General features: G+C 42.2%; 1 protein-coding gene across 1 annotated transcript in view; it reads right to left on the reverse strand.

The window, feature by feature from the left end:
• LOC141995842 (von Willebrand factor D and EGF domain-containing protein-like) overlaps nucleotides 1–4647 on the reverse strand; it is a 245954-nt gene extending 241307 nt beyond the window's left edge. Inside the window, exon 1 of the mRNA XM_074967290.1 lies at nucleotides 4445–4647. Coding sequence (XP_074823391.1) covers nucleotides 4445–4541 — 97 coding nt within the window. The 5' untranslated portion in view covers nucleotides 4542–4647. The remainder of the gene's footprint in view (nucleotides 1–4444) is intronic.
• Between the last annotated feature and the right edge of the window lie 21035 nt (nucleotides 4648–25682).

Here is a 25682-nt window from a genome sequence, read left to right on the forward strand (position 1 = left end):
TGAGATCTTCAAAAGGCACACCTGTGAGTCAAGGACTGTCTCTCTGCCAAATTTCTAGCATCTCCCACTGACATTCTAAAGCTGTTCAAAAATGTCACAATATTTTATAATGGAAAAGTAATTTTTTTCACTCTCCGTTCTCAAAAACAGCTGCACTTAAAAAACAACACTGTAGTGTGAACAACCATGCCAAGTTTCAGAAAGGAAATATCAAGAGTTATCAGCAAATGGAAGTCATTCTGCAACCATAACAATAGGCATCACTGTGACAAAGTTCCTCCTCTACCTTGGTGGGTCTTGCGCTTATTGGCGGATTTGCTCATGTTGGAGCTTCACGGCAGCCCTTAGTTTGGCCATTTTTGTGAACCCAGAGTCCAGGTCAACTCCTCCTGTGTCTGACCAGGAGTTGGGAGGTTTGGGGTGAACCCAGGCCCGCCCTCTACTCTGGGTTCCAGCCCAGGGCCCTGTGGAATGCAGCTGTCTAGAGTGCCTCCTGGAACAGCTGTGTGACAGCTACAACTCCCTGGGCTACTTCCCCATAGCCTCCTCCCAACACCTTCTTTATCCTCACCATAGGACCTTCCTCCTGGTGTCTGATAATGCTTGTACTCCTCAGTCCTCCAACAGTATGCGTTCTCACTCTCAGCTCCTAGTGCCTCTTACTCCCAGCTCCTTACACGCGCACCACAAACTGAAGTGAGCTCCTTTTTAAACCCAGGTGCCCTGATTAGCCTGCCTTAATTGATTCTAGCAGTTTCTTGATTGGCTGCAGGTGTTCTAATCAGCCTGTCTGTCTTGTCTCCAGAAGGTTCCTGATTGTTCTGGAACCTTCCCTGTTACCTTACCCAGGGAAAAGGGACCTATTTAGCCTGGGGCTAATATATCTGCCTTCTATTACTCTCCTGTAGCCATCTGGCCCAACCCTGTCACACCAGTTACTAGAAAAAGTCACAATATCATGAAGAACTGGGTATCTTAGTAAGACACTGGATAGTGTCAAACAGAATGTTAAAAATGTATCCTTTGTTTTGGTGAAAAAAACCCTCAAAAGAATTATACAAGCACAACAAAATAACATATGATAAAAGAGACTATAAAATGTTTCTGTTTAAAACAAGATAAAAATAAATTAGTGGACTGACAAAAAAAAAAACCCTTCCCTGTTACCTTACCCAGGGAAAAGGGACCTACTTAACCTGGGGCTAATATATCTGCCTTCTGTTACTCTCCTGTAGCCATCTGGCCCGACCCTGTCACATATGCCTAGACATGTAATTTATTTGCCCTTTTGTGTTTATAATTCTGCTAGATTATCTAAGTGTCTGTATTCTTAATGTACAGGGAACTTCTGCTTAGTGCTCACAGACTAGCTCTGGTACTTTTGTTTTGTTTAATGTAATTATCACCTACACAAACTATACTAATGCAATGTAAAGGCAGCAAGGAAACATTAAAATAAAAGTCACTGGAACTGCAAAAAAAAAAAAACCTTCCCTGTTACCTTACCCAGGGAAAAGGGACCTACTTAACCTGGGGCTAATATATCTGCCTTCTGTTACTCTCCTGTAGCCATCTGGCCCAACCCTGTCACACACTGTGCTCTGCCATAACAATTACAAAAGGTCAAATTACATTCTCATCTGTAACGGTGTAACCTGGACTAATTCCACTGAAATCAGTGGTGTTACGCTACATTTACACCAGCTTAAAATGAGAGCAGAATCTGATCTGTAAAACAATATTTGATTGTAAGAACAGGAACACGGGGGGGTTAGGAACTGTAACACCTGATCAGACCAATGCTCTACTCAGTCCAGTATCCTATCTCCAGCAAAGGCTAGTACCAGATGTTTAAGAGAAAGATGTAAAAACTCCATAATGGATGATTATGAACTGATGTGCCCATGGGGAAACTTTCTTCTTTGCTCCAAGCAGTTAGAAATTAGTTGGCTTTTGCCCAGAAGCATGAAATTATATAGCTGGTTATACATTCTCATCCTATCTAATAGTAGAAAAAAGGTCACAAAATAGGCTACTGGGGTTGCTTTAGTTGTTACTGTACATAGTGCAGATTACATACTGTTATGTTTGGTTTTCACTGTTTCCGTGAGAGGAAGACTACAGTCTGTGGGATTAGTGTCGGGAACAAGTGGCTTTTCATATGCTAGATTGGTCTCATTTGCCTTCATAAATTGTTTCTTTAGGGTGTGGTGCCACTGTTCCTTTCTTCTGCGAATCAAATTTCTTCTCCCTGCTGCACTTCCTATTCTCCTATTCCAATTCTCCATTCCACCTACTCTTCATTTCTCCCATACCTTTCTTTCTCCTCCCAGCCTCCATACACATTAAAGACTCATTATTTTTATTTTTTTAAAGTAATTAATATATATATTTGGTACTGTACAATTCACTTGCCACAACTTAACTCTTATTTCATGAACTTTGGTGCATGTATGTAACTTTGCAAGAAGCTCATATAACATTGCCAAACTTTTCAAACACCCTACTGCATGAAAAAAACTAAAGGGGGGGAAAAAACCTCATCTTGATGCCAATGCTACAAATACCTAGATATTTTAAGGTTAAATTGTTAGAGGTATTTTTAAGAACAGTTTCTTTTTCTTTTGCTTAACTGACTTACAGAGTCTTATCTGAGTAAAGTTTGACAAGCTCTGGGTAGTGTCAACCCTCCCACCCCTATGAGTCACTGAGTTGCTTTTATTATTGCATCTGGTGCTTTATTTAAAAAAAAAACTGCTACAGCACAGCTACAAACATTGTAGGTAACCCTTTCATGTTTCTCAATCACAGGGGACCATGTAAAGCACAAGAATAATGAGTATATCTTTAATCACTCCTGGCTTCTCCATTCCTGAAGAAAATGATAAAGAGAGATCTTCCTTGCTCCGTAACAGACTTTTTATTTTTCTTAATGAGGCAGCTGCAGAGAGCTATTTGGTCAGACTTTCCTTATTCACAGCAAAATCCTTATGGAATTAATTTTATTACATTCAGAGTATAAAAGTAAACAGCATATGGCTTTGTTAATATTATAATGTCACAGCACAATCTGTCAGAAAATGTAAAAAATTTTTTGAGCAATTTCATTTATTTGCAGTTCACGGGAAAAACAAAAAACAAAAGATCCTCTGCCTCTAAAATGCAGCAAACAATTTTTTAATTTTTGGTTTGTATTCCCTGTTTAAAAAGTACGCCTGTGCATATTGCCTTCAATAACAAAACTAAAGTGGAAAAGCAGTTGCTTTGTTACCAGGAGTTAAAAGGTCATTTCCCCTTGATGAAAAAGCCTTTTCTATCAGGTAAGTAGCTGCTACACTCCATAAAACTGGCAACCCTTCAAAAGGTTTTAGAAACTAGCAGCATTGTTTGAAGATAAAGAAGATAAGGTCATTCACTTTGTGTTTAGTCCTGCAAACCTTACTAGGTGACCCTTTGATATTGAAATGAAGAGAGCTTTAAATTGTTTTGTCTTTATACAGCTAATGATCACTGGCTGATAATCACTTTTTTAAACCATCAAAAACCCTAGCTGAATTAAACTGTATAAAATATTGTGATATATTTCCAGCAAGTGGCGATTGCTACCAAGTATTGCACATGGGATATGCATACTACACTCAGTGTTTGGTTCTGAGCCCTAGGCTTTCCCATTATTTTATACTCTGTTTGACAGACACTATTAGCTCAATAATGGCTGACATGATTTTCACTGCATAGTTATATTGCTACAGTAGATTAATTACTATACTAGATTAACTAGAACAAAACTGAATAAATAAAGTATGTAAAATCTGTAACCTCTTATTGGGAATATTATGCCAGCATTAAACAAAGCTTGCACTTAATATGTACAATACATCAAAATTTACTTATGAGCACTGTTGCCAGGCACTATGTAACTGTGTATTGTTATATGTGTAATTAACTGAACTATAACATTTATCTGATATATGGCACAAACTTCTCTCCCTGGAGGAATGGATTCTGTTTTTAAATACTTTTCTTAATTTATGCTTTGGGGGTTTTTTACATATTTTCCTTTAATGGAACGAGTTATGAGTACGTGTCATTTTCTAATACAGAGTAAGCATTTTCAGAAGGATTGTATTTTCTCTATTTTTGTACTATGAAAACAAAAAAAAAATGCCTAATCCCACATATATAGTAAATACTGTGCCTGGTAAGCATGCTTCAGGGTCCACAACATCACTTTCACTATGTGAACTTTCAAATTAGCTTGTTAATTGTTTGTTTTAATACCATTTCCACGCTATTTTGGATACTCTTTAAAATTATATCTCTATCACTGTAGATGTTGCTGAAAAGTATACATAAACAGGTTACGTGTCTCAGTTTAGAACATTCATTAACACTGTATCCCTCAAATCACTGTCAAACAATTAAAAAGTACCAAAATCCTTACCTAATGGAGCGGACCCAGTACAAAGATGCAACAAGGGAATCCAAAGGATGTAAGCAACAAGTAGGAGATGCTGATGGAAAGATAAGGGCTGCTGCATGTTGTCCAAGGATATGTTTTATCCATCCATCAGCAGTTTTTCAGAAGTTAACTTTTGAAGTACTAAACTTTGCAAGAAAAGACATCAGCTTGCCTTTGTGTTTAAATCTGCCTTCTTTTGTAAAAAAAACAAACAAACAAAACAAACAAAAAAACCCTCTCTTCTGAGGAGAGCTCAGTGTATTTTCAACTGAGAGAGAACCCCTTCAGCTATATATAAAATGTATGGCTAACACACACACACACACACACACACACACACACACACACACACACACACACACACACACACACACACACACACACACACACGCCACCAGAGACTGCAGCCCACACTCCAGCTGCTTACACTCCAGCTGCTCTACACACCCTGTAACACAACACACACACACAGAGGGTGGGAGCAGTCTGTACAGTCATTGTCAGGATCTGTGACTTTTAACTTTCAGCAGGAAGGGGTGGCCCTGGGAAAATTAGGGTTGCAAACCAAATTCACTTACTTATGCAGGACATAAAGGGGAAAATGTGAAATGCAAGTTACTGAAGTTATGATTAACATCAGCACTACAAAACCATTTATATGACAAATACGCAAAACCATTATACTGTTAGAGTGGAAATGTTTTGTTTTTAACTTTGAGTTCCTTGAGGTTAAGGTTTCATTTATCCAAAGCTGAACTGAAATTGTGACCATTCAATGTTTTCCACTATCTTAGAGTGTATGTCCTACATTCAGTTTCTACAGTACTGAAGTACAATGGTGTAACATTAGGGGTGCTTTCCTTATAACATTAGGACTGTCGTCCCATTATAAAAATGAGTATCTGATGAAATTATCCCATCAGCAGAAACATTATCTAAGGGTATGTCTACACTACAAAACTAGGTCAAATTTATAGAAGTCGGTTTTGTAGAAAGCATTTTTATACAGTCAATTGTGTGTGTCTCCACACACATGCTCTAAGTGGATGTAGTCAGCGGACTGTGTCCACAGTACCGAGGCAACCGTCAACTTCCGGAGCATTGCACTGTGGGTGGCTATCCCACAGTTCCCGCAGTCTCCACCGCCCATTTGAATTCTGGGTAGAAATCCCAGTGCCTGATAGGGCTAAAACATTGTTGCTGGTGGTTCTGGGTACATATCGTCAGGCCCCCGTTCCCTCCCTCCCTCTATGAAAGCAAGGGCAGACAATCGTTTTGCACCTTTTTTCTTGAGTTACCTGTGCAGATGCCATACCACAGCAAGCATGGAGCCCGCTCAGCTAACCATCACCGTATGTCTCCTGGGTGCTGGCAGACGCGGTACTGCATTGCTACACAGCAGCAGTTTATTGCCTTTTGGCAGCAGACAGTGCAGTATGACTGGTAGCCGTCGTCGACATAGTCATGGGCGCTCTTTTAACCGGGCGCCTGGGCAAACGTGGGAGTGACTCAGCCATTTCCCTTGTTTCGTTTCATGGCGATTGAGTCCTACCGGCAGCTAACCGAAGACGATGGCCGGTAGTCATACTGCACCGTCTTCTGCTGAGCACCCAGGAGATGACGATGGCTAGTGGTCGTACTGCACAGTCTGCTGCCAGCAAGATGTATAAAGATAGATGAAGTGGCTCAAAACAAGAAATAGACCAGATTTGTTTTGTATTCATTTTCTCCTCCCTCCCTCCCTGTGTGAAATCAACGGCCTACTAAACCCAGTTTTGAGTTCTATCCTTGAGGTGGCCATTCAGTTTCTCACAAAGCCACCCCCTTTGTTGATTTTAATTCCCTGTAAGCCAACCCTGTAAGCCATGTCATCAGTCGCCCCTCCCTCCGTCAGGGCAATGGCAGACAATCGTTCCGCGCCTTTTTTATGTGCAGACGCCTACCACGGCAACCGTGAAGCCCACTCAGGTCACTTTGGCAATTAGGAGCACATTAAACACCACACGCCTTATCCCGCAGTGTACGCAGCACCAGAACCTGGCAAAGCGATACCGGGCGAGTAGGCGACGTCAGTGCGGTGACGAGAGTGATGAAGACATGTACATAGACTTCCCTCAAAGCACGGGACCTGGCAATGTGGGCATCATGGTGCTAATGGGGCAGGCTCATGTGGTGGAATGCCGATTCTGGGCCCGGGAAACAAGCACAGACTGGTAGGACCGCATAGTGTTGTAGGTCTGGGACGATTCCCAGTGGCTGCGAAACTTTCGCATGCGTAAGGGCACTTTCATGGAACTTTGACTTGCTTTCCCCTGCCCTGAGGCACAAGAATACCAACATGGGAGCAGCCCTCACAGTTGAGAAGCGAGTGGCAATAGCCCTGTGGAAGCTTGCAACGCCAGACAGCTATCGGTCAGTCGGGAATCAATTTGGAGTGGGCAAATCTACTGTGGGGGCTGCTGTGATGCAAGTAGCCAAAGCAATCAAAGATCTGCTGATATCAAGGGTAGTGACCCTGGGAAATGTGCAGGTCACAGTGGATGGCTTTGCTGCAATGGGATTCCCTAACTGTGGTGGGGCCACAGACGGAACCCATAGCCCTATCTTGGCACCGGAGCACCAAGCCGGCGAGTACATAAACCACAAGGGGTACTTTTCAATAGTGCTGCAAGCACTGGTGGATCACAAGGGACATTTCACCAACATCAACGTGGGATGGTTGGGAAAGGTACATGACGCTCGCATCTTCAGGAACTCTGGTCTGTTTCAAAAGCTGCAGGAAGGGACTTTATTCCCAGACCAGAAAATAACCACTGGGGATGTTGAAATGCCTATAGTTATCCTTGGGAACCCAGCCTACCCCTTAATGCCATGGCTTATGAAGCCGTACACAGGCAGCCTGGAGAGTAGTCAGGAGCTGTTCAACTATAGGCTGAGCAAATGCAGAATGGTGGTAGAATGTGCATTTGGACGTTTAAAAGCGCACTGGCACAGTTTACTGACTCGGTTAGACCTCAGCGAAACCAATATTCCCACTGTTATTACTGCTTGCTGTGCGCTCCACAATATCTGTGAGAGTAAGGGGGAGACGTTTATGGCGGGGTGGGAGGTTGAGGCAAATTGCCTAGCTGCTGGTTACGCACAGCCAGACACCAGGGCGGTTAGAAGAGCACAGGAGGGTGCGGTGCACATCAGAGAAGCTTTGAAAACTAGTTTCATGACTGGCCAGGCTATGGTGTGAAAGTTCTGTTTGTTTGTTCTTGATGAAACCCCCCATCTCTTGGTTCACTCTACTTCCCTGTAAGCTAACCACCCTCCCCTCCTCCCTTCGATCACCACTTGCAGAGGCAATAAAGTCATTGTTGCTTCACAGTCATGCATTCTTTATTCATTCATCACACAAATAGGGGGATAACTACCAAGGTAGCCCAGGAGGGGTGGTGGAGGAGAGAAGCACCAGGAGGGGTGGTGGAGGAGGGAAGGACAAGGCCACACAGCACTTTAAAAGTTTAAAACTTGTTGAATGCCAGCCTTCTGTTGCTTGGGCAATCCTCTGGGGTGGAGTGGCAGGAGGCCCCCCCACCGCATTCTTGGGCGTCTGGGTGAGGAGGCTATGGAACTTGGGAAGGAGTGCTGTTGGTTACACAGGGGCTGTAGCGGCGGTCTGTGCTCCTGCTGCCTTTCCTGCAGCTCAACCATACGCTGGAGCATATTAGTTTGATCCTCCAGCAGCCTCAGCATTGAATCCTGCCTCCTCTCATCACGCTGCCGCCACCTTTCAGCTTCAGCCCTCTCTTCAGCCTGCCACTTACTCTCTTCAGTCCACCACCTCTCCTCCCGGTCATTTTGTGCTTTCCTGCACTCTGACATTGTCTACCTCCACACATTCATCTGTGCAGTGTCAGTGTGGGAGGACAGCATAAGCTCAGAGAACATTTCATCGCGAGTGCATTTTTTCTGCCTTCTAATCTTTGCTAGCCTCTGGGAAAGAGAAGATCCTGTGATTCTTGAAACACATGCAGCTGGTGGAGGTATTTAAAAAGACACACATTTTATAGAACAATGGGTACACTCTTTCACGGTAAACCTTGCTGTTAACATTACATACATAGCACATGTGCTTTCGTTCCAAGGTCGCATTTTGCCTCCCCCCAACGCGTGGCTAGCCCCTCCCCCCTTCCCCTTCCACATGGCTAACAGCGGGGAACATTTCTGTTCAGCCACAGGCAAACAGCCCAGCAGGAATGGGCACCTCTGAGTGTCCCCTTAAGAAAAGCCCCCTATTTCAACCAGGTGACCATGAATGATATCACTCTCCTGAGGATAACACAGAGAGATAAAGAACGGATGTTGTTTGAATGCCAGCAAACATACACGGCAATGCTTTGTTCTACAATGATTCCTGAGTACGTGCTACTGGCCTGGAGTGGTAAAGTGTCCTACCATGGTGGATGGAATAAGGCTGCCCTCCCCAGAAACCTTTTGCAAAGGATTTGGGAGTATATCCAGGAGAGCCACGAATGCCAGGGCAAATTAATCGTTAAACATGCTTGCTTTTAAACAATGTATAGTATTTTAAAAGGTACACTCACCAGAGGTCCCTTCTCCACCTGGAGGGTCCAGGAGGCAGCCTGGGGTGGGTTTGGGGGGTAGTGGCTCCAGGTCCAGGGTAAGAAACAGTTCCTGGCTGTCGGGAAAACCGGTTTCTCCACTTGCTTGCTATCTACAACCTCATCATCATCATCTTCCTCGTCCCCAAAACCTGCTTCTGTGTTGCCTCCATCTCCATTGAAGGAGTCAAACAACACAGCTGGGGTAGTAGTGGCTGAACTCCTAAAATGGCACGCAGCTCAACACAGAAGCGGCACGTTTTGGGCTCTGACCTGGAGCGGCCATTCGCCTCTCTGGTTTTCTGGTAGGCTTGCCTCAGCTCCTTAAGTTTCACACGGCACTGCTTTGGGTCCCTGTTATGGCCTCTGTCCTTCATGCCCTGGGAGATTTTGACAAATGTTTTGGCATTTCGAAAACTGGAACGTAGTTCTGATAGCACGGATTCCTCTCCCCATACAGCGATCAGATCCCGTACCTCCCGTTCGGTCCATGCTGGAGCTCTTTTGTGATTCTGGGACTCCATCATGGTCACCTCTGCTGATGAGCTCTGCATGGTCATCTGCAGCTTGCCACGCTAGCCAAACAGGAAATTGAAATTCAAAAGTTCGTGGGCCTTTTCCTGTCTACCTGGCCAGTGCATCTGAGTTGAGAGTGCTGTCTAGAGCGGTCACAATGGAGCACTCTGGGATAGCTCCCGCAGGCCAATACCGGCTAATTGCGTCCACAGTACCCCAAATTCGACCCAGCAAGGCCGATTTCAGCGCTAATCCCCTTGTCGGGGGTGGAGTAAGGAAATCGATTTTAAGAGCCCTTTAAGTCGAAAAAAAGGGCTTCGTCGTGTGGACGGGTGCAGGGTTAAATCGATTTAACGCTGCTAAATTCGACCTCAACTCCTAGTGTAGACCAAGGAAAGTAAAATAAACATAAACTAGAGGCAAGTTTTACTTAAAAATAAAAGAATCCTTTTTTTTCTTAAGCACCTTAAGTCTTGGTCTCATTTGAAATGTCAGGGTTGCTACAGCATGGTCCTAATGTGCCACATATACTCTGCGAGCAGGGACAATCTATTCCACGTCCAGTAAAGTACTAGCAGCTTAGTCTGTAATATGAGGAATTTGCTATTAAATTTTATGCTGTACGCTAATACTTGTGACATACTGCATAGAATATGTAATATTTCTACCCACTGGTCAATATTTTCTATACCTTTCTCTTTTCTTGTCTCTTTCTGTCAAGCTTGTTTATTTTGTATATGTTCTTTCAAATTATTGGAAAGATCTCATCTGTCTACTTATTGGTATAAACTGTAAACATCTGCACTTAGTTCAAATCAGGTTAATTTCAGTAAATCAAGATAGAGTATTTTATTTCAAAGAATAAACCAAACCAACTGTTTTATATTTTGTAATGAGTCTGAGAAGGTTCGACCAATATAGGGTTGGGAATCTCATCTCTAGCTTTGATGGGAATAGGATCGAGTCTTTTAAAAGTAGCACTTGTAAGGTGATGAGTCACTCCTGTGCTGGGCTCCAGCCAATCCGCAGCTGGTCAAGTGACTCCCAGGGCAGGTATATGAGCCCCACAGGAGGAACAGCAGCTCAATCTGCTCCTCACTCCATGGCTTGGAATTCTTTCCTGTCCAACAGTGTTAACAGACTCCCCAAGCTTTAGAGTGCACCAGCCTTGCTCTTGTTCCAGCCTTGTTCCTAGTCCTGCTCCAACCTTGCTCTCACTCCAGTCTCGCTGATTCTGGCTCTGACCACGGGCTCCAACCATTGGGCCTTCCCTCTAATTTTTGACAGGCCGTGTGCACAAAAAATTTCTTCTGTGCAAATTTTTGAAGCAGAGTTCAAATTTGTGCGCCATGAGGCAAATGCGCCCAAGCGAGTAAAATGCTTATACATTTAAAAAGTTTTATTTTGCAATTTGTGATGATAGTTTTACACCATATTATTTTATAAATGTCATTTTTAAATACTTAGAAAAAGAAAATTTAACCTCCTTTCCCTTCCCCCCCTGCCAGCTAGTAGAATCTGGCTGTGTTGATAGATGGCGGGCAAACAATGTCAAAAGTCGCCTGTAAATGATATTTCGGCCTGGCTCCGATGTAGTATTTCATTTTTTGTGCGTGTGGTGTTTCGCCATGTGCGCGGGGTTTAGGATCTGTGTGCAGGTGCACACGCGCACAGCTTAGAGGGAACAGTAGGCCTGACTGCCACGGCTTTTACTACTGTGCCCAACTGCCATGGCTTTTACTACTAGGCCTGATCATGTCCATTATGGTTTCTGACTGCATTTGAAATAATATTACTGCATTGTAAAATGCAAAACCTCACAGTAGTCCCAATGGATTGTCTGAACGTCTAAACTGCAACTAAACAGCTCCTTAGTACGAGCCTTGTGAGCCCGAGTCAGCTGGCATGGGCCAGTTGCAGGTGTTTAATTGAAGTTTAGACATACCCTGTGAGAGCAGATTGGGAAAAGCATTGGGGAAAATATTATGGCTTTTGGAGATTTTTGCATTAGCAAGAATAATTATGCTGAATTTTAAAATCCTAGTTAATTTACCATAGAAATTTTAAAACACAGAACAATACTATATAGATGTGCTGAATGTACCCATTATAACTAAAATACAATATTTCCATGTTTAAATTAACAAAGTTCATTTTATTTGCTCAGAAGATGTAACAAAAGATCTCTCTTAGACTTAACACACCATTCAGCATCTGTGCTATTGTATCTGCCTTTTACAAATGATTTCAAGGCTGCAAAGCAAACCTCAAAGTGACTAAATCAGTCAACATTTCTAAATGGACAGTATTTATTCTTGCATCCAATGCTGGCAACAACCAAAGATGAAACAAGTAGTCATGGTTGACCGTTTTTTCTAGTGTGTTTCAAACCTTTGAGTTAAGAAAAGTCCATTAAATTTCATGAGTCCAAAAATGATGAAAGTTGCAGTATGCAGCTTTTCATTTAAGTGAGGGACAGTTGCCCTTTTAAAAACAGTAGTTCATAATCCAGGAGGAAGATCTAATTCTCTGCACAGCTTCAAAGAGAAGAAAGAACGACTTCTGTATTAAACCCTTTAACACATGTATACTTCAGCTTCTGATTCTCTGTACAGCAAAACGCTGACTTTCTTCAGTCCACTGGTCCTCATTAGCTGGTGAGCCACAACATTGCTGCCTTTGATGTATGGGTGTTCAGATTCTGAAGAATAAATGTGTTAAGTAACCAATGTGTACCTAATCCTCACTTTGGTTTAAAAGTATACAAAGAGTGACAGCTCAGGGACTGAATCTGCCACACTTAACAAACAGGGAATCCTTAATCACATGCAGTCCCAATAAAATTGAGCTGGGCTTGTGACAGATATGACAATCTCCTGGACAAACCTTACTGAATCAGGTTAAGTATTTTTGGAGTTCACTGTATTAAAAATGCAATTATTAATGTACTGTTGAGGGACTGTATGTAATTGCATGGAAAACCAAGTCCTCCAGGTACCAGAAACAGTGAGGGGTGGTTAGGCACACTCGCTCAGGTTGTAACACCTCCAGAGAGCTACCACCACCTGGAGAGAGGTTCGCATATACTGGTTCAAACTGGATTCTCCAGGGACCAACAGACAAAGAAAGGATTTTTGGTTAAATAGCCTAAGTTAAAACTGTCTCAGGGCTTTCTTTCAGATCCAGAAAATGGACAGGACCTTTGGTCAAAGTAGGGGGCCCAATCTTTAGGGAAGGGTTGGAAGGTCTTATGGTCCACTGAGACTTCATAAGACTTGGGGCTAGTTCTGAACAAAAGCGATTATAACCTGATGACCATAGGAAAACCCCTGTGTGGGGTTTGAAGAACTAATCACTAACCAGAGCCACTGTTGGAATTAGAAGGTGATCTCTGGTACGCATATTAGCATGTATTTAGGTTCTTTTATTGTTTTAATATGTTCTCTCTGTAATACTTTTACCTTAGGAATAAAAGTGCTTGCTTAGAGAGAACTTTGTGGTAATTTATGACTGTTGGAAATTACACTGTCCACCATCTCTGAGGAAATAAGCAAAGCAGGCCTGCTTAGGCAGTCTGTTGGAGAATAACTCAGTATAGGCAAAGACCTATTCTCCCTGGTAATACCCCAGTCAGAAAGGAGAGAGAGATGGGTTTCTGCCCAGGAGAGGTGGTGGCTGAGGAGCCTGGAGCCTAGAGTGGGTGCCTTTCCTGGACCAGAGAGAGTAAATATAAGTGCAGATGCCCTGAACTGTCACAGGGTTCATGTGACTAAGGGTGGCAGGATGAGGTTCTTACTCCTCAGCCACTAGTAACTACACCTTCAGCCGAGGCATGTCCATATCTACATGCTTAGTTAAAGAAATATCATTAGAAAACAGAGGTATACAGTATCTCCTATTACAGACTGGATTTCAGGTGTCTAACGGCTAACTGCATGTTTGCAATTCTTCAGTATTTACAATCATGCAGGTGCTTTCCCATCACATAGTCTGTGAGCAATCTGTATATCTTCATAAGTAAAGGAGGTATTCTTTCCATAATGTGCACATTAGATCTGGTGGGCAATTTTCAGTCAGAATATTTTTTTCAACAGAAAATGTGGTTTCCACAAAATCAACTCTTCCGTAGGAAAATGATGTGATAAATATATAGCACATGTGATTCATTTTCTGGATTCTACCGATAGGCCCAGTCAGGATGAAGAAAAGAAGTGGTACAATAGGTGGCTATTTATGAGAATGGCCAAAGCTGTTGGATGGAGATTTGTAGAGGAACACAGAAAGGAGAGGAGCTGATGTGAGGCAGCGAGTAATTCATTATGCTCACCAACACCAAGCCTTAGAAGGGATATATGGTGAGGAATGTATGGGTCACCTGGGCATGAAGAGCACCTTGAAATTGGCTAGAGAGAGCAATTTTATTGGTCCCATATGTCCCCAGCAGCCAGGATATATGTCAGATCTGTCTCAGGAGGAAGACAACATTTGAGAAGGCTGCCAAACTTGTGAATATTAAAGCTTTTGCCCACTTGAACTAGTCCGCATTGATTTCTTAACTACAGAACTGGATGTCTCTGATATCAGGAATATTCTTGTGATTATTGATCATTTTACCAAGTATGCACAAGCCTATCTGACAAAAGACCAAATGCCTAGAACTGTGGCTAATGAATTGTGGAAGAATTTTATCAACCCCGATGGCTTTTCCAGAAAAATACACAGTGATCAAGGTGCAAACTTTGAATTGGATCTGATTGCTGAGCTGTGTAAAATCACACAGGAGTAAAACTGTGCACTGCTCCATACCATCTTCAAGGAAATTGTAGAATTTTGAGAATGTTAGGAACTCTTGAAGCATATAAGAACAACTGGGGGAAATATATTCTACTACTCATTCATGCATATTGGTTGTACTAATAATGATACAACAGGAAAGTTCCCACACTTCCTATTTTTCGGAAGGCAGCCATTGCTACCAATTGATCTGTGTCTTGGAATATAATAGCAAGGGCAATATGAGGTAACACTTCAGCAACCCGTGAAGGACCTGAGACCCAGATTTTTCTAAGCATATGATTTAGCTATTAAGGAAAGTGAGAAAAATCAGTTGGCAAAGCAATGATGATGGGATGCCAAAGTAATAATATATACTATATAACTGGAACATATAATGTGCAACTTTAGTCCCAGAGGAAAGCAGAAAATTGCAGATAGATGGGAACCATTAGTATATGTGGCACTAGAACAATTGGAAGGTGAATTACCTGTTTACAAGGTACAGGCAGTGTCAGGAGACGGTCTCAGACAAAATCTTCACCAAGAGACGCTACATCCCTGTGGATTAATTTATGCCGCTGAATCTATGGAGGTACAATTGTGGGAAGAGACTCCAGCAAGCAGAACTCAACAGCAAGTAGGTAATGCAAGTGTAGATAACAGAGGGGGTGAATCTTGTCTGATTCCATTGTATAATCAGAACTAAATTCACAAGTAGAGGAATTTGACCCAAACCACAATACTTCATTTCAGGAATATCAAAGTGAAGGGATACAAGCACCAGTAAATTCACAACATGAGTTCTCCAATGGAACTGGGATGAATTTGCTTTCTTGTAATACAAATACCTATTGGACCTCTGTGATGGGGCTTCTGCCCATAAGGGGTTAATAGAGCCCTAGGGAGGTTGCGCAGGAGACAGCCAATTAGAGAGTGGCTGCGAGGAGCAGCCAATCAGGGCCTGGCTCGCTCATATAAGAAGAACTGCAGAGCAGAGCAGCTTCGTCTCTCCCTGAAACTTGAGGGAAGTAGATGGGCTGCCTTCCAGGTTGAAGGCAGCAAGCACCCTGGAGAAAGCAGTGTTGCAGGAAGAGACCCAGGGAGCTGAAAGCAGCTCCTGGCAGGCTGCAGGGATCTGCAGGCTAAGGCCATGAGGTAAGGGCAAAGAAGATGCACAGGCCATGGGGAAGTGGCCCACGAAAATCTACTGAGGAGATGGAGGGGACACAGCAAGTGGTGGCCATCTACAGAGTCCCCGGGCTGGGATCCAGACTAATGGGTGGGCCTGGGTCCCAGCCTCACCACTGAGGAATGGGCTACATTTGCCACTGAGGGAAGTGTCTGGACAGCGGACTGCAGTACATTCCCCCAGAAGGGGGGAACACAGAGTGCGGCACAGCTGGTGGACTGTGTCTTGAAGAGGATGCTGTGGTCCTGGGAGTGACGTGGGTCCTGGAGCAGAAGTGATGGCAGCAAGACATCACCAGAAGGAGGTGCACTGATGAGCATAGTGAATTCCTAAGACAGCCAGCAGGAGGTGCTGCAGTGGTGAGTGAACCCTGTCACAACCTCACAGAACACACAGAGTTAAAAGACAACATGCAAAATTTGGGGATTATGTTTTTATAGTCCTACTGTTGTATGGACTAAAGATCTACAAATGATACTTGCTTACTGTGTGTACCTTTTGATACTACTTGAATATTCAGATAAAAGAAAAGGAGTACTTGTGGCACCTTAGAGACTAACCAGTTTATTTGAGCATAAGCTTTCAGATAGACACACACAAGATATAATTGCCAGTCATACTCATCATAAGAGTACTAGGATGTAAATCATTGAGGTAGGGTAGAATGTACCCACTTGCTTGCATTTCAGCATTCAGTGGTATAAATACAAGAAGGGGGTGACACAGTATTTGCTTTTGCTTTAGAGCACTATGTGTGCCTTCACACTTACCAGAGCTAGGTAGGATGACTCTGCTGGATGGGACAGAATCATTCAGAAATTGGATGGGGCAGGCACTGGATGTGCTCATTAGCAGTTGAAGCTAGATGGGTGATTTCCATTGTGGGCAAGTAGCTTGGCAAGACACACCCAGTATCATACCCTGAGCATGAAACCTATGGGAACTCTAGAGGAGGGGAAGTCAGACTGAGCTCATCAATGCAGCAACATAAGGCCAGGAAGGTTCTGTGGTAGGGATTGTGTTCTAGGGACTTTGCCATCTTGTTGGATTTATGGTATAAGCTCCCTCCCTATACGCACTGGAGAAGAAAGAGGACTAGAATTTGTTGCTGGCTATGCAAACTGCAGACTGACATTTCAAAGATTCAAGGGGAGTTTAAATGAGACTGTGGGACTACCACTTGTTTCCCAATGTTAAAGAGCTGGTGACCCTGCACAGGGTTTGGACACTATTCCACAGAGACTGAGAAGAGTAAATCCTCTCAAAGAGCCCTATGGGATTGTATGTATGTGTGTGCACCTAACTATATTTGGCATTTGAACTTGTGGTAGTAACAAGTGCTAAAACTTGGGGAAATCCTCTTGAAAGTGTTATCTTTAAAAAGTTATTGACAATATTCTCAGTTGTTTCAGGGGTTATAAGTAAGCTGTTGTACATTTAGAGAGAGTTAGTATTTTTCCTTTAGCTATTGTCAGTTTTGTTCAATCAGAAGTTTAACTCTATGTAATACAGATATAGATTTATCAAAAGTACTGAAAAGATTACCTCTCTACTGGGGCACAAATCAGAGTTTAATCTGAGATACAGGATGGGTGAAGGAAATAGTATACCTAACATTTGCATAGTGCTTTCCCCACGCCCATTGTACTTGCACAAAAGATTACAGACTTGATCATCTCAATGAGCAAAGTCGCCATCCTGGAAGTGATTTCCTTCAGACCAAAAGACAGTGCAGAAGCACTCAGTGTTGGTATGAGTAACTGGTGTAGGTAGAAATGTTTTGCACTAGTTCTGAACTATTTCAGTCAGTATTTTTCTGGAACAGTAAAACTAAACAAATTCTACATTCTTTCATCCTATTTTTTTTCTGTCTCTTTAGGCCCCAATCCTGTGGTTGGATCCATGCAAGTACCCCCACATCCATGGAGAGCTCAGTTTCCCATCCGTCAGGTGAATGCCTTAACCATTAGATTCTCGAATATTCTGGGGTGGGAATTTCTCCTGCTGAAGCTATTCCACTGTGTATAAAATAAATAACGTGGAACAGGCTCAAGAGAAAGAGTGACTCTATAGTTCAGAGATTAGGACACTCACCTGAGAAGTGGGCAAAGCAAGTTCAAATCCCATCTCTTCATCTGGCAGAAGGGTGAATTGAACCAGGCTCTCCCACTTCCTGTGCGAGTGCCCTAATCACTAGGCTAAACGCTATGAAGGATACTGCTTATCCCCTTCCCCATCCCATTTTGTGTAGCTTTTGGCCTGTGCTGCCACCACTTCTCTTGCAAGAAATGGTTTAGATGTCTCACTCCAGGAAAGAGTTCACAGCTGTGAGCCTGAAATGGAGATAGGTACCGCCCTCCAGCCTGGGCCTGTGTGTCTAATGCCCTTACAGGGTAGGTCTTCGGCCACACCCTTCTCCTTGCCATCTTCTACTGGCTATCTTGGTTGGCTGCTCATTCAGCTTGCAGCCTTTTATAGATCTCATTCTTAGGGGCCTCTCTCCCCATCCATTGCATAGGGAGCCTGGGCATCTAACCAAGGGCTGTGGATTCTACTGGGGTAGCAAGCTGCCTAAAAGTTAGGCATTGCAACACTTGAGTCCCTTAGTACAGTGGTTCTCAAAGCCGGTCCGCCGCTTGTTCAGGGAAAGCCCCTGGCAGGCCGGACCACTTTGTTTACCTGCCACATCCACAGGTTCGGCCGATCGCGGCTCCCACTGGCCGCAGTTCACCTCTCCAGGCCAATGGGGGCTGCGGGAAGTGCGGCCAGCAAGTCCCTTGGCCTGCGCCGCTTCCCGCAGCCCCCATTGGTCTGGAGCAGCAAACCGCGGCCAGTGGGAGCCACGATCAGCTGAACCTGCAGACGCGGCAGGTAAACAAAGTGGTCCGGCCCGCCAGGGGCTTTCCCTGAACAAGCGGCGGACTGGCTTTGAGAACCACTGCCTTAGTGGATTTAACCCTAAACTGTTTGGCATGAGGTGCTCTCTTCTCCTGGGTTTAAACAGTGCCCACGCCTCTTAGGCACTAAGTATAAATAATTCAATATATATAATAACACAGTATAAATAATAAAACTTCAACTGCAGTGGGTGAAATATAGCAAATGGTAATAACTTTTAGACAATGTGCATACACAGTATAGGTCACTTTCCTGACCAGATTCTTTTAATTTTATATGTTCACTCAAGAATGAAAAATGTTACAGGTGTTATTCTTTTCAGATGTGATTGATGTTCATCTAGGGATTAAGTCACATATACAAATAGAAAATGAGCTGCAAAGAGTTTATGGCAAAATAAGTGCATTTTCTAAACCTTTAATGGAAACTCATTGTAGCCTATGCTGTATTTAGGAACCTCATCAGCAGGGCTTTGGAGCTCTACTCCGGCTCTGCTCCAGCTCCAGGCAAAACCCTGCAGCTCCACTGCTCCGGAGCTGCTCCGCGCTCCAGCTCCGGGCTCCACTCCAAAGCCCTGCTCATCATACAGCATAGCTGGCTTTGGAAAAGACAGAGATCCATTTCAAAAGTTAACATTTTTTCTTCTGTCTCTTTATACTGCTGATTTTAAAAGTTTGTTATTGGTAATCACATGTACTATATCATAAGTGATATATTACTACAGCTCTGTGAAACTGAATTGCTTTTTTGGGGGTGAATTTAGTGTCTCTGAAAGGTAACCTTGACAGTACCAGTGAATTAAATCCTCAGTTTATCCCCAGAACAAATATAACACTAGCAACAGGAATGCAAATGTCTCCATACCTCTCAATTGCTACTGAACCTCAGCCATCACCCACAGGGACTTTGTCTAAGGTTGAGGATCATTGTGCTCATCGTTTTCTCAACTTCTCTCCTTTGGCTGTGAATAGTGATTACAGAGAGCAAAGGAGCTGTATTGCAGCTCAGGATCTGGCTCTAATCCATTTTTGTAGTTGAAAATACTATAATTAACGTGTTTAGTGTATAGATGTACCCTTCCCCTCTATTGTTTGGGATAGAACCTTCTCAAATGTAGGTCACAGGCCATATACTTCTAGCTATGGATGGACGATCCTCCTTACTTCATGTGTTAAGGGACAGGGTTTTTGTACTGTTAGGATTTAAGTTTTATCCATGCTGTTGACATGAAGTTCTCAGTGGCAGGGTTCAGCATAGTGCAAAACTGAATGCATTAATTGAGTGTGCTGGGTATCAGACATGACACTTTGGTGGTATAGGTTTCCCCCGACTGAGAAAGTAGGAGACCCAATTCATTCTCAAATATAGATCTGTAACCTGGCAGCTAAATTATTAGGTATTGCTATATCTGCTAAAAATAGACTTTGCATTCCTGATAATGACCCCTGAGTATATTTGAACCAACAATCATAATCTAAAACCAGTCTTTGTATTGGCCATCCTCAGCAAACTATCTGACATCCAGCTCTGAGGTGGAATTTTCAAAAACACCCGTGTTTCTTAGGGAGCATAATTCTGACCTTTGTTCATAAGTCACTTTGGCACTTTTGAAAATCCCAATCCTGTACTTTTAATAAGATGAGTCCATGAACTACAGAGTCATCTGTTAGTGGAAGGACACGTGAAACTAAATATCAACTGCACAGCATTGATTTAGTCCATCCTGAAAAATAATTGAAACAAAATAAGTCATGTAGGTACAGGGCCATATTCACAGCTGAAGTTATCAGTTTAGCTCCATTGACTTCAATGGATTTTTTACCTGCTGGGAAGCTAATCCACAGAATTTAGATAGTATAGATTCCAAAAGAGAACTCTGAAAGGACAGAGCTACTTAGGGCCTGATCTTGAAAGCCATATTCAGGTAAGACTCTCATTCACTTCTGTAGGAATTTTATGTACTCAAGGAATGCATTTTCTGGCACTTCATAAGTCCAAACTTTTTCAACTTTCACAGAAGTTAGAGCTAGATTCATTACAGGATATTTCTGAAAAGTGAGAATACTGGGTTCTCAAAACAGCAGAAGCATTTTAAATATATTCTCTCAGTTGGTTTAAAAAAGAGAGAGATCTCTGTTCCCTAGGAAAACAATGAAATGGAATTATTAGAACAATCATTATTATAATTCCAATAATTTATTTAATAAAATTTTACTAAAATAAGCAACCATTCCAAAAATAAAACAAAAAGGAATGATAACTTTATTTTACAAATCCATTAGGCTTTTTAGAATCAGCAGACAATGGATGGCACTTAAATAACAGTTTGTATTTCTGTCCACATTTTTCACAGATCTTTCTGAGGGCAAGTTTCTTTTTACAATACCTTTTCCATTTCCTCTAGCCTTTGGTTTGTCCATTTTCTTTTAACAAACTTGTCTATTTTTGTGACCTCAGCTGGGTCAGCTCTTTTATTGCCATTTTTTACTGTGGGAAGATTTTTTATCAAGCATTAAGCCCTTGGCTTCTAATATTTACCAAACCTAAATCCTGTCTACATTCAGCTGCTCTTGTTATCGCTATTTCTTAATGCCAATTTTTCTTTATCCTTTGGGGTTTTTTTAGTAGCATTACTATAATCTGACATAAGAATTGGCATTAGTCACCCATGACTCAGTGGGCCTGCTTGATCAAGGAAAACCTTTTGCAATGGGAGAGAATTTCATTTTTGTTGTTTTTATTTTTTAACATTGTTCTTAACATGATAAATATACGGTCCAGGCACCCTGATTTCAGTTAAATCTCAAACAAGGATTCATCATCCTTTTTTTGTGAATGACCATAAGAATGCCTCTTTCTTCATGGGGCTTTCATCATATTTATATATTTAAATTTTATAGCATCAGTTTCACACTACTTAAGCCTCACATGGCTTTAAAATAATACCCAGTAGGAAATTCTGTGCAATCTCCAATTAATTTAATACCCTAGCGCAAACCCTAATTCAACCCCATCCATCCTCCAGCTCATCAGTGTACCCAACTCCCTAAGTGCCCATGAAAAAAGGTTAAGGCAGTGGCACATTGTACCTACCAGGGTATAACAATAACAGTGAAGTGTCCATCTAAATCCTTTTATAAATAGAATCCCATGCCTAAAGTTACCCTTCCAGACCTATGGGAAAAAAAAGTTCTCATTCAGATGGTCTTTCTTTGGGAGCTGACACAATCTGAACAAAAAGGGGCCTATGTATCTTCCAGTAATGTCTCTCTATTTAATTGTCTTGCTATTTGATATTTTTTATAATTGTTCCATCACAGTCATATGTTGTTCCAATTCCTATAATTGAATGATCTGATGGTGTACAACTAAATTTCTTCAGCTGGCCAGATCCTTTTGTGTAGGTTTGGTATCAAAGGAATGAAAATGTGCATGTTTAGAATGAGATGTACATTATTCCATTATAAAAACAACACAGACCTGCACTGTATAAACTACCCACGAGAAACCACTTAATGCTGAGTTAGAATCTCTTAACATACTAATGCATACTAGTGTAACATACTAATGTAATATTTGTTAGCGCTAGTGCTAATGCTTTCTACTCACCCCCCCCCCCCTTTTCTGTTTTCAAAATGCTTTACAAAAGAAATGGGCAAATACTGGGCCCTGTGTCAAGCCCAAGTAAACAGGTTTAGTTCAGGGAGATTCTGTAGCAGTTGCTCAGCAGGGATGAAAAAATCTTTCTGTAGGCTGTGGAGTGGCAGCCAAGCCAATCGGTGTCCGCCATTGCAGCTTTAATACTATAGCAGTCTCTGTAGTCTATGTGGGCGTTCTCACACAGTGCAGGTGTTACTGCAGATTCATTGGCTGTTCCCCCAGCCTTGATCACCCTATCTAAAGGCGCTTTACCGGTGTCACAAAAGGAACCCTCCATAAGCAACTCTTTGGCACATATGCCCAAATCCTCAAAGGTATTTAGGGACCTAAATACCTTTGAGGATATGGACATCAGTGTGCATTCTCTGAGAGCTTCTTTTATCCTCACCTATTGCCTCTTCTTTGCCTGTGCGGGAGGGCTGGTTGGCAGGATTTACTCCATTGATTAATGGAGTATCTTAGGTAACTGAGGTGGGTATTTTTAGACCTATCAGACACAGAGAAGTGGCAATGTGACATTGCACAGAACCTGATATTTTAGAACCCAGGATTTCTAACCAATAGGTCACTGATCTAACCTCTAGATCAGTGTTTCTCAACACTTTTTCTATGCCATGACTCCATGTTACAACAGAAAAGATTGCTAGACACCCCTTTCATCTGGCCATTAAAAAGGGAAGGTGTTTTGCTTCCACCCAACTTGTTTGCTACTCCCATGTATCGAACCCACAATCACTACTAGAATGGAATCTCACCAAAGAATTAATTCAGGCAACCACACTAAGGTGCCTGATGCTTCTGATTCATGGTAGTATAGTACTTTGTTATGTTTGGTGGCATCCACCAAATAACACAGGTTAAATTATTAACATAACTGATTTGTAACCCTATTTAAAATATGCTTTGCTTTTGTGGTGTGCCCTCTGATGCATTACAACCCATGCATTTTTTATGCTGGTATATATCAGATTACATTGTTACTTGGCCCGAAGTCAAATGTAGCAAATGCTTTGTTAAATAATTGGTTGAAGACTACAGAATGAAGTCATTCATCACCTAGTCATGGTTTTCTTCTGTTTCCAGTAAATTGTTTCACTGCAATTTCCTTTAGTCATTTATCTTAAATCTATGATATTTGATAACCTCACACAGCAATGAATTTATTATATGCAAAAGTTTAGAAAGAGGATCTACATGAATAACAAGGACACATACAATTATTTTAAATAGCATTAACATTTATAATGTATATACACTCTTCTAGGCATAAGCCAACCACTGACTGCCTGGGGTGAGTTAGAACTTCTTGTATGAACAAGTTATGCCATGTTTGGTCATTAGGGAGTTTCCTGAACTTTGCCCTGAGCTGTCTGGTACTAGCCAGTGCTGGGCCAGATTATCCAACAGTCTGATTCATGATGGCAATTCCTTTACACATATATGCTAAGCATTACTACAAGTTTGAAGTCTCGGGGCTAGATCCACCAAGGGATCCTAATAGCCATTTTAGACACATAAATCCAAAATGCAGATCCTCAAAACCCCCACTCAGCTGCCCCCTACCCCTGTATGCATCTACATTCCCTAGGAGTCAAAGTTTCTACTGATGGAATACCCTAGGTGCTTAAAAATCTGACAGTGGGCACACACAGCCATCAAAGTCCTCATGCCCAAGCGCATGCCTAAGTCCTGGCAGGATCCTCAAGCTAGGCATTCTCCTTGGAGCATGTCTACTGGATCAGGCCCTGCAGAAACCACAACTTGAGGAGGATCTGGGATCTGAATCTGTTTTACAGCCTAGGTGAATACCCTGACCACTGGACTGTACAGTCATTCTTACTTTCTTTCTGGTCCAATGACTATTTTAAGTAATTTATGCAAAGAGGACCAGCTTCAACAGGAGAGATTATGGCAGCTCCACCCCAGAATACCCCATGCCCTGGTTGTCAGGGCACTCACCTGGGAGGTGGGAGACCTAAAGTCATGTCCCCCTGCTCCTCTCAAGCAGCATGAGTATTCAAACCTGGATCTCCTACATCTTGGATGAGTGTTCTGGCTATTGGGTCAAAGGAAGGTACCACTTCCTGTACGTGGTGCAGGGCCCAATCTAGTAGATGTGTTCTAAAATGGCCTTTGAACACACCTACCAGATTAGGCTGTGCAGATGAGATAGGTTTACATGTGAGTTAGGTGCTGAGCTGATCAGTGGTGTCAGTTTTGAGGTAGTTGTGTGCATACATACTAGGAGAAATATAGAGCTTACATGACTCTATCAGCAAAAACTTAGGTACCTAGGGAATTTAGGCACATAAAGGGTTAGGCAGCAGCTGAAGCTGCGGTTCTTAGTGTCCAGCTTTTGCACTTAGGCATCTAAAGTGGCAGTTAGGATTAGAAAGGGGACTTAAGTCAACTAGGAATAGGTGCCTAAAAGCATGAGACCATGATTCTCAAAGGTATTTAGACACCTAACTCCTAATGAAATCAATGGAAATTAGATGCCTAAATACCTTTGAAGACCTGGTCCTAAGTCTCATTGAAAAGCAATGGGACTTACTCTCCAAAGTGCCTAAGTCAATTTTGAAAATGAGCCTTGGACTCCTAAGTCATTTTGGTGCTTTTTGAAAATGTTACCCAGGAACTAGTAACATTTGAAAAGGAACGTATCTGAGTTATTTGACACAGCATGTTTGCTTTCCATATGTGTTTTTAAAAACCTAGAAATATGCATCTCTTTGGTGAATAGTAACCATTTAAAAATGTTTTAGACCAGATGCTTCAGAATAACTTCCTTTCATTCTGTTGTACCGGGGCTTTAAAGTTGTGTTCATGATCAACATAGTCATCTCATGGTCACCCGAATTCCATGCGAAAAACAATGGGTAAAATGCATTCCGTGCCCCATAAAATCATTAGGAAGATCTAGAGTGTTGCCACAAGAGCTACAAAGGATTACCTATTACTGCATAGCAACCAATGCTAATTCCATTTAATGGAGCTTATTTATTGATACAGAGAATCATTGGCAGCACTTACTTTTTAAAAGGGTTTATTCTTTTTGTTATATGGTATCACTTTCCTGATAAATTTAAATATAGAATCTCTAATAGACTGTCAATTTATAAATTTTTTTATGAACTTAAAAATTGTTCAAAGTATGTGTCATAAATATAAAGGGAAGGGTAAACACCTTTAAAATCCCTCCTGGCCAGAGGAAAAACCCTTTCACCTGTAAAGGGTTAAGAAGCTAGGATAACCTTGCTGGCACCTGACCAAAATGACCAATGAGGAGACAAGATACTTTCAAAGCTGGAGGGGGGGAGAAACAAAGGTTCTCTCCGTCTGTGTGTTGCTTTTGCTGGGACCAGCCTGTAAAGGGCTAATAAGCAATCTAGTTAGATATGCATTAGATTCTGTTTTGTTTAAATGGCTGATAAAATAAGTTGTGCTGAATGGAATGTATAATCCTGTTTTTGTCTTTTTGTAACTTAAGGTTTTGCTTAGAGGGATTCTCTATGTTTTGAATCTGATTACCCTGTAAGGTATTTACCATCCTGATTTTACAGAGGTGATT

This window comes from Natator depressus, chromosome 11 (assembly GCF_965152275.1).
Source record: "Natator depressus isolate rNatDep1 chromosome 11, rNatDep2.hap1, whole genome shotgun sequence".
Taxonomy (NCBI): Eukaryota; Metazoa; Chordata; order Testudines; family Cheloniidae; genus Natator; species Natator depressus.